At 43.7% G+C, this 14,244-nt stretch overlaps 1 protein-coding gene across 2 annotated transcripts in view; it reads right to left on the reverse strand.

Moving 5' to 3' along the window:
- Positions 1-14,244, reverse strand: part of C8A (complement C8 alpha chain) — a 348,185-nt gene that overhangs the window by 144,171 nt on the left and 189,770 nt on the right. The window contains exon 8 of one of the 2 annotated variants that reach the window (XM_069232592.1): positions 12,955-13,089. The exons of the other annotated variant lie outside the window; for it this stretch is intronic. Coding sequence (XP_069088693.1) covers positions 12,955-13,089 — 135 coding nt within the window. The remainder of the gene's footprint in view (positions 1-12,954; positions 13,090-14,244) is intronic. 2 annotated transcript variants of the gene reach the window in all.

Raw genomic sequence — 14,244 nt, forward strand, 5'->3', positions numbered from 1 at the left:
ATCTTGGCACTGAGAAGTCAGGCTTAACTTAGAAGGGAATGTGTAAAGTATTTGTGTAATAAATCATGCAATAAAACAGGATAAACACCGCAAAAATACACCACATGAGTTTAGAAAAATATAGGATAGTTATCTGATTAAATCAAAATGATCAAGATTTGATAAGTACAAGTTGAAATATCACTTTAGAAAATGATAAAAAGAGTCTTAAGTTCTTAAAAGCAATAAGTGTCTCTTGCAAGCACAATGTACCTGGTTTGCGTCTAAATTGTCTGTAAGGGAACGCAGAGGAAGAGATGTGTGGAAAACTGGGAGATGTGCGTTGGTTTCTCCGGGTGCACACAGACGATGAGTCGATATTTTCCAGGCAGCAAGGGCCTTGCATCGATTTCTGGCACACAGACTTGGATCCTCTTCGGGTTGCAGGGTATTTGGATGCCCTGGGTACGATGCAAAGAAAACCTGGGCCTGCAGGATGAAGTCACAGGAGCTGCGTCGATCCGGTGGGCGATGCTGGGAAATTTCTGTCGCACAGCAGGTGCCACATCAATTCCTCTCGCAGGAAGTCAGGCTGCGTTGTTCCGGTTCAGCGCAGCATCGAACCAGGGGGCCGTCGAAGTTCCAGTTGCAACGCAGGCGCTGCGTCGATCTCCACTCACAGAGCCAGTCTGCGTCATTCCAGTTCGGCGATGCAGTGATTTTCTCACCGCAGGGTAGGCTGTGCGTCGATTCCGGAAGGCTGTGTGCCGATTTTCACCGCACAAGGAGTTCTTTGCAGAGATGAAGTCCTGTTGGCCCTGAGACTTCAGGAAACAGGAGGCAAGCTCAATCCAAGCCCTTGGGGAGCACTTCTCAGAAGAGCCAGAATGCAGCAAGGCAGCAGGGCAACAGCAAGGCAGCAGTCCTTTACAGCAAAGCAGTCAGGTGAGTCATTTGGCAGCCAGGCAGCTTCTCTTAGCAAGTTGCAGGATCTGGTTCAGAGTTCCTTTCCCAGTAGGTATCTTGTCAAGAAGTGTCTAACTTCAGAAGTGTCTGAAAAGCAGAAGTGTCTAAGTTGGTAGGGTCGGAGGCCCTATTTCAATACCCAAATGTGCCTTTGAAGTGGGGGAGACTTCAAAGAGTAGCTTAGAAGTGCACCAGGTCCCCTTTTAGTTCCATCCTGTCTACCAGGGTCCCAGTAGGAGGTTTGGCAGTCCATTGTGTGAGGGTAAGCCACTGTCCTTTGACATGTAAGTGTCAGGCCCTCCACCCTCCCAGCCGGGAAAACTCATTCAGTATGCAGATGTGTGCAGGTGTGACTGAGCATCCTGTGTTTCGGGTTGTCTCAGTGAAATGCACATGGAAGCTGTCAACCAGCCCAGCCAGACATGGATTGGAGACAGGCTGTAAGGCACAGAAGAATTTGAGTGTAGAGAAATGCTCACTTTCTAAAAGTGGCATTTCTAGAATAGCAATATTAAATTCAACTTCACCATTAAACAGGATTTTCTATTACCATTCTGACCATACTAAATATGACCTGGTTACTCCTTTCAAATCAGAATCTACCACTCAAACAGTATATCAGGGTAGCCCTAATGCTATCCTATGAAAGGAACAGGCCTCACATCAGTGTAAAATGAATTTAGGAGTTTTACACTACTGGGACATATAGAACACACATGTTCATGTCCTGCCTTTTACCTACATAGCACTCTGCCCTATGGGCTACCTAGGGCCTACCTTAAGGGTGACTTATATGTAGAAAAAGGGGAGTTTAAGGCTTGCAATTAATTTGAAATGCCAAGTCGAAGTGGCAGTGAAACACACAGGCCTTGCAGTGACATGGTTAGGGGCTACTTATGTGGGTGGCACAACCAGTGCTGCAGGCCCACTCGTAGTATTTAATTTACAGGCCCTGGGCACATGTAGTGCACTTTGCTAGGGATTTACAAGTAAATTACATTTGCCAATTGGGTATGAGCCAATGTCCCCATGTTTTAGGGAGAGACAATATGCACTTTAGCACTGATTAGCAGTGGTAAAGTGCGCAGAGTCCTAAAGCCTGCAGAAATGAGGTCAGAAAAAGAGAAGGAGTTTGGGGGTAACTCTGCAGAAAGACCATTTCCAACAGATCAGGAGTGGGTGGGCAATTCTTCTTAGGACCAAGGGCCAGATGGATGAGGATTAAGTGAACTATAAGGATCAGGATAGGCAGGATCTGGAACAGGGCTAAGAGGACTGGGGTGGCACAACCAAGAGGACTAGGACCTGAAGTGTCACCTGGGGCAGGAGAACCAGGAACTGGGGTGCAAGACCATGCTAACAGCGGTCAGGGGGACCAAGACACCTAGAGCATCAAGGATCAGTGAGACAAGACCAGGACCAAAATGACCAGGCACAGTCCAAGAGGTCCTAATAATTAAGTTTGGATGAAATTTAAATTATGGTGGCATCATTTACGTAATTTCAAGAATTTCATGTTACTCTTTTTATATGAGTTTCCTTAAATTATGCCATAATTTCACTTTGCATCGTTATACAACATTTGTGTAACAATTTACTTAAATAGAGTAATTTGCAATAAAAGAGCACTACAAACGCTCAGGAACAACATTACCTGAGCACCTGCTGTTCTATTGAAGCAAGAAGGGGATGTCATAGGAGTGTAGTGCCTCACTAAGATTTGTAGATGACATTACATTATAGTAACTGTAGTCCTATTTAAACTATGTAGAATTTTTTTTTTCTATGAGATCAAGGTACTTTTCATTTACTAAGGTAAGCACAGGGCTACAAACAGAGTTACTGTGTCTGTTAGTTGATTGTTGAGCTCTTATACTATGAATGTGTTCTCCCAGAAATAGGACTGATGTGTAATGTCTATCCACTTTAAGAAGGACTCAAATTTAAACATAAATATGCTGTTTGTGTTTGTGATTACAGTTTTAATTATCACAATAAAAGGTAAATATTTCAAAAAGTATTGGTTCCTATTTATCTGTATCTGTTCGGGACCTGATGATGATATATCTGGATATATGAATACTACATCAACTATTCTGATTCTTCCAAAGTCCTTCTTCATGACGGCAAGTTGAGTATGCTACATACAAAGACTGATACTTAGAAAGCAGTCATTAAAGAATCACACTTTTTACAGAAAGTTGTTTAAATGTTTTATTGCCTAACACTGGCTGCTGTAATAAGGGACAATTAACTGGAAACTGGGGGAGACCTTGAGTCAGTTGCTGTGAGACATGCAAGCAATGTAATTGGTTTAGAACCAGGCTACTTTACCACCCATTGTATGCGTTGTATGTCTATAATGAGCCAGAGTCATGGTGAGTGTATTAGTCAGACAGCTCCGTTGCTTTAGGAGGTGCTCTGTTTCATGACTACATTATTATATTAAAGGTATCTGGCCTATTGCAGGGTGTAAGGCTAGGTATTATTGGAGGAATTACCGTTGCTGATCCTACACAGAAGAACATGCATAGGACAGACTAGAGGGTGATGGTACATATCCACAAGTTTGACTCCACCTATCTTACACTTTTCTCACAGTATGTGCTTCTTGAAGATTATTGTCATACAATTGGATACATGATATCTAATACTTTTCACATAAGCAGCCTGTAAACCCCCAACCTACCAAATAAGCACAGCAACCAGGAAGTTGGTATTTCTCTGAAAACCCACTTTCTCTTTTATAGAACTCTCTGTTTTACTTCATGCTTAAGCACAACCCCAAGAGTGCTATGAAATGCCTAGAGAAGATTTCCGACCCTCACACATGATACCCATTGTTTTCTATATAGGCCACACAATATCGGCAATGTACAACAAACAGGTTTGCTTTGTAGCTGACGACTCAATGGGATCTGGCATCTTATCAGGGGCCAGAAGTTCTCGACAAATCAAAGTAGTACACTCTTAGAAAAGTGCTTCTTTCTTTTGGTTACATGTATTTGTTTATTGCATGCCAGACAGCCCTCTTCATCTGGGTTTCACTAGAACAGGAACAAACATAAAATGACGGAGGGGCAGTTTTGGCAGCTTTCTACTTTTTCGCCAGCTACAACATGGAGGTGGGCTTAGGAAGCAGTATGCACCCACTAGCATGTTCAACATAGAGTAAGACAGCCCACTGGTGCAGGAACACCAACCCAAGCACAAATATACCCCACCATTCACCCTTTATCAATAAAGCACACACACTGAGCTTCCATACATGACGAAGGCAAGACACTGGGGATCTGGACAGTCAATAGCCAATATGCCTACAGCTAAACAGGTTAAAAGTCTTGTGCCCATGCAGTAGTGATCTACTGCTACTAGTGCCTGTCACTGTATCACCTGGATTGATGGGCCATTAGACAGTTATGTTCAGAATGGGTGCAATATGGGTTAGAGCCTCACCAAATAGAAAAGCAAAAGGATGGAATACTTGCAGAGAACATGCACGAGTGTTTAATGAACTAGGTGGGGGAGACAAAGGGAAAGCCAGCATAACTGAGATGCAAGGTATGCAGAGTACTTTGATTTCATTAATTCAAATGCTTTGTTTTTGGGAGTGCCATGAAATAATAACACTCCTTTACTCCCATAACCTCTCATAATGATTATTCTGAGAATTTTTCAAATGGCTCATTAAGTTTTCCCAATACATTCTTTGTTAATACCACATGTACCACAACACTGTCATCAAGATGGGAGAATCATTTCATTGTCGATCAATAAGACACAGAAAACAGCGTTTCGGAAGGCACCATCTGATTTACTTGCAGAAAATAGTAGCAGTGCTAATACCGAACAGCAGTGCATTTGTGTGGTTATAACTGTTGACTCTGTAGCCTGAGTACTGGCTGTATGAAATTGGTGCTGCACTGTTTGTTAAAAGAACGATTAAGATTTCAACAAGGGAATGATCAATACCCACAAGTAAGGACCATTCACTACTTTTTGGAATCACATGTTTTGAGATTAGATTTTCTAGTACATATCCTTGATCATTGTCACTGTCTCTTCTTCTAAAGGAATCAGTCTTGAATAACAATGATACTACCAAACATGCAGTCATGTAGTCATATTTAATAATAATTACTTGTAAAACCTAGCTACAAAGGCATTTGACAAAAGATCACTGAAACACTGACTGATATTTAGCTAGATACATAGATCATATGCTTTAAAGATGTAACTTTTTTTTTCCTTCTATCATAAGAGTGGAATGATGCCTTTCAATTACTCTGTGGTGGTGACTTGCATAAGGGGCCCTATGGAATTGTTTCAATTTTGATAAGATCACCCTTAATATAAGATTGCAAAATGTGACTGGGATACAGCTTATCCAGTTTTGGCATTTGCTTTTACAAACCATTGTTTTCAGGTGTTTTAGTCTAGTCTGATTTGTTTCATTGAACTGTACTAGAATTGCACTGATTTGCTGCAGAAAAAAGAGGTGGTCTGATAACTTGGAGCATTTATGTAATCTTATATCTGGCCACAGTACATTCCCATGGCTTTTGAGTAAGAGCGAGTGCATAGCTGTAGAAGAGTAAACAGTTCCACCTCGTATTGGAAAGGTTCTAGTTCATCTTTACCATTAGCACACATCTGGAGGTAACCTTAAAGGAGTATGAGCTTTAGCGCACCACAAGATAGCTCAGTAAAGGGCCTCCCACATCGCTCTGTTTTGAGTCATGTGCTATGTCTGTCGAAATAACATGGAAACATTCACACATTTGGGACATTTAGACCTGTGAATTAGTGATTAGGGTGCAAATAGCATTTAAGCAAGTTTAAGCACTAAAGGCCTCATGTCCAAAAATTGCAAGGCTTGTGACTATTGAACAAGTTACTTACCTTTTGTAATGCTTTATCTGGTAGAGACACAGACTAGCTGCAGATTCCTTACCTTAGAATTCTCCCCAGGTGCCAGACTGGATCCGAAACAATTCTTTCAGCAGTACCTCTGTATGTCGGTATAGGGCACAGTGTGACTCCGTATCGACCACGTCTACCAGATATGACGTCAACAGAGTCTATATATTACTCTCCTCTAACACATTGAAGTCAGTTTCTTCTGTGACCCGAATCTGCGCAACAACGTGGAGCCACCATAGAAACTGACAATGGAACAGTGTGCCAAAAAAGAAAAAGATGTAATAGTAAATCACCACCACTGAATGGAAGTGCTTGGTAGGATGAGACCAAGCAAGGGATAGTGAGGTAAAATAAAGTAGTTTGCAGAACTGGAAGGATGGGTGGGTCGGTAAGGAATCTGTGCCTAGTCTGTAAGGTGTTACGAAAGGTAAGTAACTTGTCCATCTCATAGAGACAACTAGCCACAGATTCCTTACCTTAGAATACATACCAAAGCAATATAAACCCAGGAGGTGGGTCTGCGAACTCATCCCAGCCAGTCTTACAAACAAGTTACCGACCTAACGGAAGGTGGAGAAGACCGGCACAATTAGAGATAAAGGTGAGAAAGAACATTTGTCCCACCAGAAGAATAGTGGAAGACCACAAAACATTGCAAGAAGACATGGAATGCCATGGGGAGAGGAGTACATGGAAATGAAAAAGGAATCTATTGTAGACAACATTCAAGAGGAAAATAAACATGTATAGCCCTAGGGTAGGAACTGTACTGGTAAAAGAGTTAAGGACCAAGATGCAAGGCTACCACAAAAATCACTGAGACAATTGGGAGGGAACACCCAATGCATACATGCTGCATCAGCAGGATGCATAGGCAAAACCAGCACCAAATAGAAAGTCAACCCTGGTTGAAAGAGTAAGTAAAAAAACAGATAGCATTTTTCCAGGAACACCAACGGAGGAGCTGTTGAGAAGTGTAACGTAACAATAATGCATATAAAAAGGGACAAAAAGAGATACAAGGTGTACCATGTCCCCGAAAGCTGATGAAACAAAGAGATCGTAATAGAGACATGTGGAAACACCAATCTGTGCACATATAGAAGTAATGATGAAGTGTTCGTGCAAAGATATTACATAGATAGAGTCCAGGTAGACACGGACATAGATAACGATATAAAGACGTAGATGTAGAACTTAATATATGTAGACATACATATGTGGATACATAGGTCCTCATTACAAGTTTGGCGGGTGGCGGAGGCGGCCCGCCAAACTCTTTCCACATTCAGATCGCCTGTGCGGCCCGAACACCGCCGGCCCCATTAAGAGTTCCGGTGAACAGGGCCTTAATATTGACACCGGCTCCTAATGAAGCCGGTGCCAATGTAACGGTGCAGTGGGTGCAGCAGCACCAGTCATGCATTCCACTGCCCGTAATACGGGCAGTGGAATGCACGACGGGGCTGCGCATGGTGGCCCCTGACCTGCCCATGCCAAGTGCATGGGCTGTGCAGGGGTCCCCCAGGGGCTCCCAACACCCCCATTCGGCCAGCCTTTCCATGGTGGTATGGGGACTCATAATCAGCAGCCCTGCCCTGGTGGATTATAACCTCCGAGAACGCCAGGCTGCAGGCTGTCGGCGGTCAGTCCATGGCAGCTCTGCCACAGTCCTAATAGGGTCGGACCACCCTATCTGCAGCAGTCTGACCGCCATCACGAAGGCAATAGTATATGGAAATAGAGAAAGAAAGGGGCTGAACAAACAGCAACCCCGTATCAAAAGAAAAGAGGGGAGAGAGAGAAAAAATCAACCCCCTCTGGGAACCAAAAAGCCAGTTGAGCAGAAAAAGGAACGCTAAGGGCCTAAAACACAAAAGAAGCTGGCAGAACAACCTGCCTATAGGAACAAAAGAAACCTTGTGGAATATGAAACAAGGTTGACAGTAGGCGGTAAATCATCACAGGAGACAACCAGAACCATAGAAGGCCAAGATAATGGCAACAAGTAGTCCAGCCGATGGAAAAGAGTCACTGAAAGATGAACTAAAGGAAAAAGTAAAGGTGACGTTGACTCCCAGAATGGGATCTGAACAGCAGACCTCAACGTCAACGTCAAAGCAAATGTATATACCAGGGACTACCACTCTGAGCACCAGAACAAAATATGGCCAAAGAGGAACAATGGCCACCAAAAAGAGGAGACATAACTACTGTTGTGTAGCCAACAGGGAAGGATTAAGCAGGTACTAGGACAGGATGAAGCAACTGCTAGGACAGGATTAAGCAAGTGCTAGGACAGGAATCTTACACACTTAATGCTGGAACATAGTGGAGAAAAGACGACCAAGGTACACAAAAAGAAAGGGAAGGGACAGAAACAACCTGAGAGGGCAGAGCTAACAGTCTTTAATAAAGACAAGAACACATACTCAGAGGCAGGGGAAGAAAGGAATAAGCGTGCGGCCATCGCTACACAAGAAAAATCCCTTTAAAAATATATAAATATCTATATATATGTACAAAGGATGTTCCATATATAAATATATATATTTTGGGCTGGTCTGTATCTATGTGAAATAGAGTGTTCCAGAGGGGGGCCAGATGCTGTCTGGGCCAAACCCCCCAACAGGATATCATGAAGAACCTCACAATAAGGAAGGACTGTCCGGATGTAAGCATCAAGTAAAGGGTCCGTGGAAAAGTAAACAGAAGGAAGTTGTAAGTGCAGCATTTCCGAAGCACGCTTTAACATGTCTGCTAGAGCAGAACTTGCTTCTGACACCAACCCAGGGGTTGACAGGAGGCTGGAAGCCAGGGAGTCCAGGCCACTAGCATTGCCCACGTCAAATAACCAATCTGAATGTGGAAACGGAATGGTGTTGGAAATGGGAGGCATACAATCCAAACCATTCTCCTCCAATTGAGGATCTGGAGGGTGGGTCCCAGAAGACATAGGGCAAGACCGATGTTGAGAAGGTGAGACCACAACATCGGAAGGTTTGTAAATTGACTCTGATGAGATGACAATGGGGGCATTGAGCAAAGACGAGGGCACCACCGGAGTCGGCAAGGCAGAACTCAGCGGAAACAATTAAGCCAGTGGAGAAGATTCAGGCGAAGAAGGTGGAAGCCCTAAGAGGCTGTATACCGGTGCCGAAACGAATCCGAAGATGGAGTCAATGGGCATGACAGGCACTAAGGATGAAGCAGCCGGTTAATATCCCGTCAGGGCACCCTCCACCTCATAAGGGCCCAAAGGTGCTCCGCAGGGAGGGGTAGGCCCAAAAATGGCATGCAGGGACGAGTAACAGTCCTGCTTCAGGGCCAGAATGACCCCAGTACCAGGACTAGCCAGGAGACACGGGGCAGACTCCTGTGCAAACTCGTCCTCACAAGTACAGGAGGTGGTGAAGCTGGAAGAGGAAGCAGACAATGCTTACCTTGAGACGTCAAAGGAGCCACACACAAAGGACTCCTAGAGCATTTGCACAGATCAGTCTTGGAAGAAGGACACGGACGCTTTGGAAAGACTGCGACAACCATGTTGCCAGGAGCTTCATCCGCTGCTCCCTCAATGCTATCGGCCTCAAATGTTGATAGGGGATGCAATAGTCGGTGTTGTGATGGGTGTCTAAGCACCATTTCCAGACAGAATGGGGTCTGTGAACGACATCTGTCGAGCACAGGACCCACAGGGTTTAAAGCAAGAAGGCATACACATTGTTCCATTCGACTGAATCATCAAAAAAGGGAGGCTAAATGGCAAGAGGAACCACTTCTCTGTATCTGGGTAGTAGCGCAGAACAGATGAAACTGACATCAGCGTGTCGGAGGAGGGATTATATGGACTCCGTCAACGTCATATCTGGTGGACGATGTCGATAGGGAATCCCAGGGTGCCCTCTACCAACATGCAGAGGTACTGCTGAAAGAATTGTTCTGGATCTAATCTGGTGTCTGGAGAGAATTCTAAGGTAAGCAATCTGCAGCTAGTTGCCCTTATCAGATATTAAGTACAAAAGCCCTTTCATGAATTGGAAAATTGTTCCCGATTCTGAAAGGAATTTCTTGATAATTTACTATTGCAAATACCATCACAAACTATTAATGAGTGACTGATCCCAGAGTAGGGGTAGTTACTGATTTACAAAGTGAAAGGAAGTTCCCAAGCACCCCTTTGACCTTGGGAACAGCATTGGCATATTTAGGGGGAGAAGGTAGAGACCCAAAGGGTGACTATTTTCTCTCCCTGATTCTTTCCAAAACATATTTTTTTCTAAAAGCAGCACTAGTTCCCTTAAGGAACACAGGATGCTTAATAACATCCATTTTAGAATGCAGGTATATGGATGGCGGTGTGCTGTCATTTTGAGATTCCCTGCAATTCAGTATTATGTCAGTTGACCACATAGGACATTTGGTTGGATTGCAAAAATACTGCTTCCTTCACATAAAGCCTATGTGTAATTTGCAACCACTTTTTGTGAATGGACTAATAATACTGAATAATAATACATCAGGACAGTAACTTGCAGAAGGAGATGGTTGTCGATTGTGCTAAGTCCTTGTTTGCAGTCCTGTCTGGTGGTAAGTGCCTGTAGAAATCTACATAAGGCATAATAATAACATTATAAACTGTTTAGAAAGCAGCTAGGTAAATAGTGATGTTTCTCTGGCAGATACATAGCTTCAGCTTATGGTCAAGTTGTGCATAGTCAAGTCATTACTATTACTGGACGATATAATCGAGAAATGGATAACTGGATTTAAGTGCCCTGAAGAAGTCGTTTGGGATGTGAGAAAACAATGTGCCTTGACGAAACACGTGTTGGCTTGAATTGTAATATCATGGACGGGCTACAAGCTTAAATTATAATATGTTGGACGGCTTGAATTGTAATATCATGGACGGGCTACAAGCTTAAATTATAATATGTTGGACGGGCTACAATGAATGCTTGAACTGGATGTAACAAATTGAAATTATACCAAAATTGGTTTGAATTATATTACCACTAATGAACTACAATAAATGTTTGGACTATACCAAAATAGATTTTCCTGTATAGTTGTACGTGCTAATATTGAATTCTAATATTATTTGAGAGGTACCGCACATTGTTGTGATTAGTTTTGAGGTTCATTCGAACCTTTTTGAGGGTTGGGTGATTACCCTTGTGCAGGCACCCCTTCTTTGTTGAGATCCTTTGCCTATTCGAATCCTGAGCGCCTTGTGAACCCTAACATTTCACCCCATTAGTAAGTTCAAGTTGTGCATACTGTCTACTACTTAGCCAGCCTCCAGTAGCAAAATGAAGGTTCTTTTGTGTTTGTAGCGCTGTCTTCCAAAAAGTATATCATTTCTGCTATTTAGTCAGTGGTCAGATAAACAATGATTGTTTTTTGCTATTTGAAAGATCTCTTGCCAAATGGTCCATGTCTGCTATTTAGCCAGCAGCTAGGTAAATAATTCAATGTATTTGCTGTTTGCAAGGCCACTAGCCAAATAGTACATTATCTTTTCTATTTACCCAGCAGCCAGATAAATAAAGTCTGTTTGCTATTTGCATTGATACTGAGCAAATTGTACATAATGTCTGCTACTTTGCCAGCGGCTGGGTAAATAGTGAAGTGTCTTTGCTATCTGTTTGGACCGAGGCCAAATTATACACAATGGCCCTCATTAAGACCCTTGCGGTCTTTTGACCGTCAGGGTAAATGCGGCAGTATCACCGCCAACAGGCTGGTGATGTATACTGCCACAATATGAATGTGGCGGGTTGGGCGCTACCAACTCGCCACATCTCCACTCATACCAACACTGGGCCAGAGATGCACATCTCCGACTGGGCGGTCCACAGCAGACCGCCAGCGGCATTATGAGCTGGCCTACTGCCATGGTATCTGCGGCAGTATTACCGCCACGAAAACCATGGCGGGAGTACTACCAGTGACAGGGAATTCCTTCCCTGTCACTGGTAGGCGGCTCTCCCGCAAGCACCTGACCCCTGCGCCCCTCCTGAGGTCACAGCGCCCCCACTCCCCCTACTAACATGACGCTCCCCTATTACATGACACCCCCACCACCTGCATACATGCATACAGAAACCCACACACACCACGCATTCATCCATTCACCTACACTTCCAGATACGCATCCACTCACACTTATCCATACATGCATTCACTCACACATACTCACAAGCATTAAGGCACGCATGCACACAAACATCCAAACACACATCCTCACATGCATAGACACTGACATGCAGACACACATTCACTTCAACATTCATACATGCATTCACTCACACGCATACAACCACGGATACACCACAACACTCACAGTCGTATTTAAACACACACATTCATAAACACATGCAGACACCACACACTAACATACAACAGCCCCCACCTCCCACCCCCCTCGCCTGTCAGACGTCCGACTTACCTTGTCTGGCCAGGAAGTCGTCCGGCAGAGAACGGGAAGGGGCGCTGCCACCGCCTGCAGCACCCCACCAGCAGGACACCGCCAGGCTGTAGTAATGGTCTTAATACAGCTGGCAGCATTTTACTGGCGGAGCGGTGCAGGTGGTAGCAACGCCAGAGCGCCACCGCCTGCCAGCATAGCTATTGCTGGATATCCACTCAGTGTGGCGGAAATCTGGTAGTACCCATTATATGGCGGGCAGAAGACTGCCAGCACTGGCGGTCTTCTGGCGCCCGTGACTTCGGCTGTCTTAGGAAAAGACCGCCGATCTCATAAGGAGGGCCAATGTCTCTTAGTTAGCTACAGGCCAGGTAAATCGTAAAGTTACTTTTCGATTTGCATGGATGATGGCCAAATAGTATATCTTTACTTTTTAGCCAAGTAAATAGGAAAGACAATTCACTATTTACCCAGCAGCCGGCTATATAGCTGCAATCAATATAGCTATACAGTATATAATATTCTTATATGATAGATAGAAAAATAGATAGATAGATAGATAGATAGATAGATAGATAGATAGATAGATAGATAGATAGATAGATAGATAATCAGAAGCTGCCAACTTGACATTTTATGATTAACATGCTTACCTTTGGAATAGGTTCCAGATTTTTCACACCCTTTATATGAAACACTTAATGTCCCTTCAAGGGTTTCATCTTCATTGGTTGCTGAAAGTCCGAGGGATGCACCTGCACAATAACTCATTGTTGTAGAAGACACATCTACAGGGGAAAGATGAGAGGCAAAAGAAAATGAAACAAGGGAAATTATGGCTGGTATTTATAAACTGACAGTGAGGCCCTCATTATGATTGGCCCATTTATTCTGCTGTGGATAAAAACAGAGAAGATTGTGGTTTAGGCAGGCGTGGCGTTCGTGGTGTTACATCCCCCCTACAAAATTTATTTTGATGTATATAGTTGGGTACAAATGATTTCAGTTGGGTGAGGTGTGGTGCCAGTAGGATTTCACCTATTTTTACATGCAAATAGACAAATACACACATACACACACACACATAGGCTCACTCTCTAGCTGTTTTGAAGGTCTTAAAAACATTGGTTAGTTTGAAAACTATTGTTTTTAACACTACACATTGTCCCGTAAGCCCCTCGTCATGCTCAGCTTGATTGTAGGGAAATCTGAAGTTCACGCCTTCCCCCAATCTTACTGACCAAGTTAAATCCCTGATTATAGGTGGTGCAGTGTTGACACACAGGGCCTGATTACAACTTTGGCGGAGGGTGTTAATCCGTCCCAAATGTGACAGATATCCCACCTACCTTATTACAAGTTCCATAGGATATAGTGGACTCGTAATACGGCAGGCAGGATATCCGTCACATTTGGGACGGATTAACACCCTCCGCCAAAGTTGTAATGAGGCCCACAGTGTTTATGGATGCAGGAGTACTGCATACTCTACCAGGTACAAATCCACCAGTTCACACCTGGAGGACCCTCTCCTCAATACACAATTGCAAATATGAGTATGTATATGAGAACCAGGTGGGATACACCAATTCCCACATATAATTCCCCACTGTATAGAGGACAAAAGAGCAGTTCTTAATTTGAGCCAGTGGTTGTCGGTGGTGGGCCATTGGAACTCATTTTTTGAAGACCAGCACCTATTTTTCCTCATCAGACATTTACAGAGTGCAAGCAAGGGTGAAACGCACAACGCTGAAAGTCAGAAAATGAAAAATATGGAAAGATGGGAAAAACATCAGTAAGGTAGAAAGTAAGAACCAGAAGAGTGAGATAAAGGGGCATGAGTTGGATTTAGGACTATGCAGCCTTGGTATTCGGCTGTGGATCTTCAATTGCACACACTGCAGCTTCAAAATAGAGATCTTTGGGCACTGGTGCCCATT

The sequence above is a fragment of the Pleurodeles waltl genome, chromosome 4_2 (genome assembly GCF_031143425.1).
Source record: "Pleurodeles waltl isolate 20211129_DDA chromosome 4_2, aPleWal1.hap1.20221129, whole genome shotgun sequence".
Lineage (NCBI taxonomy): Eukaryota > Metazoa > Chordata > Amphibia > Caudata > Salamandridae > Pleurodeles > Pleurodeles waltl.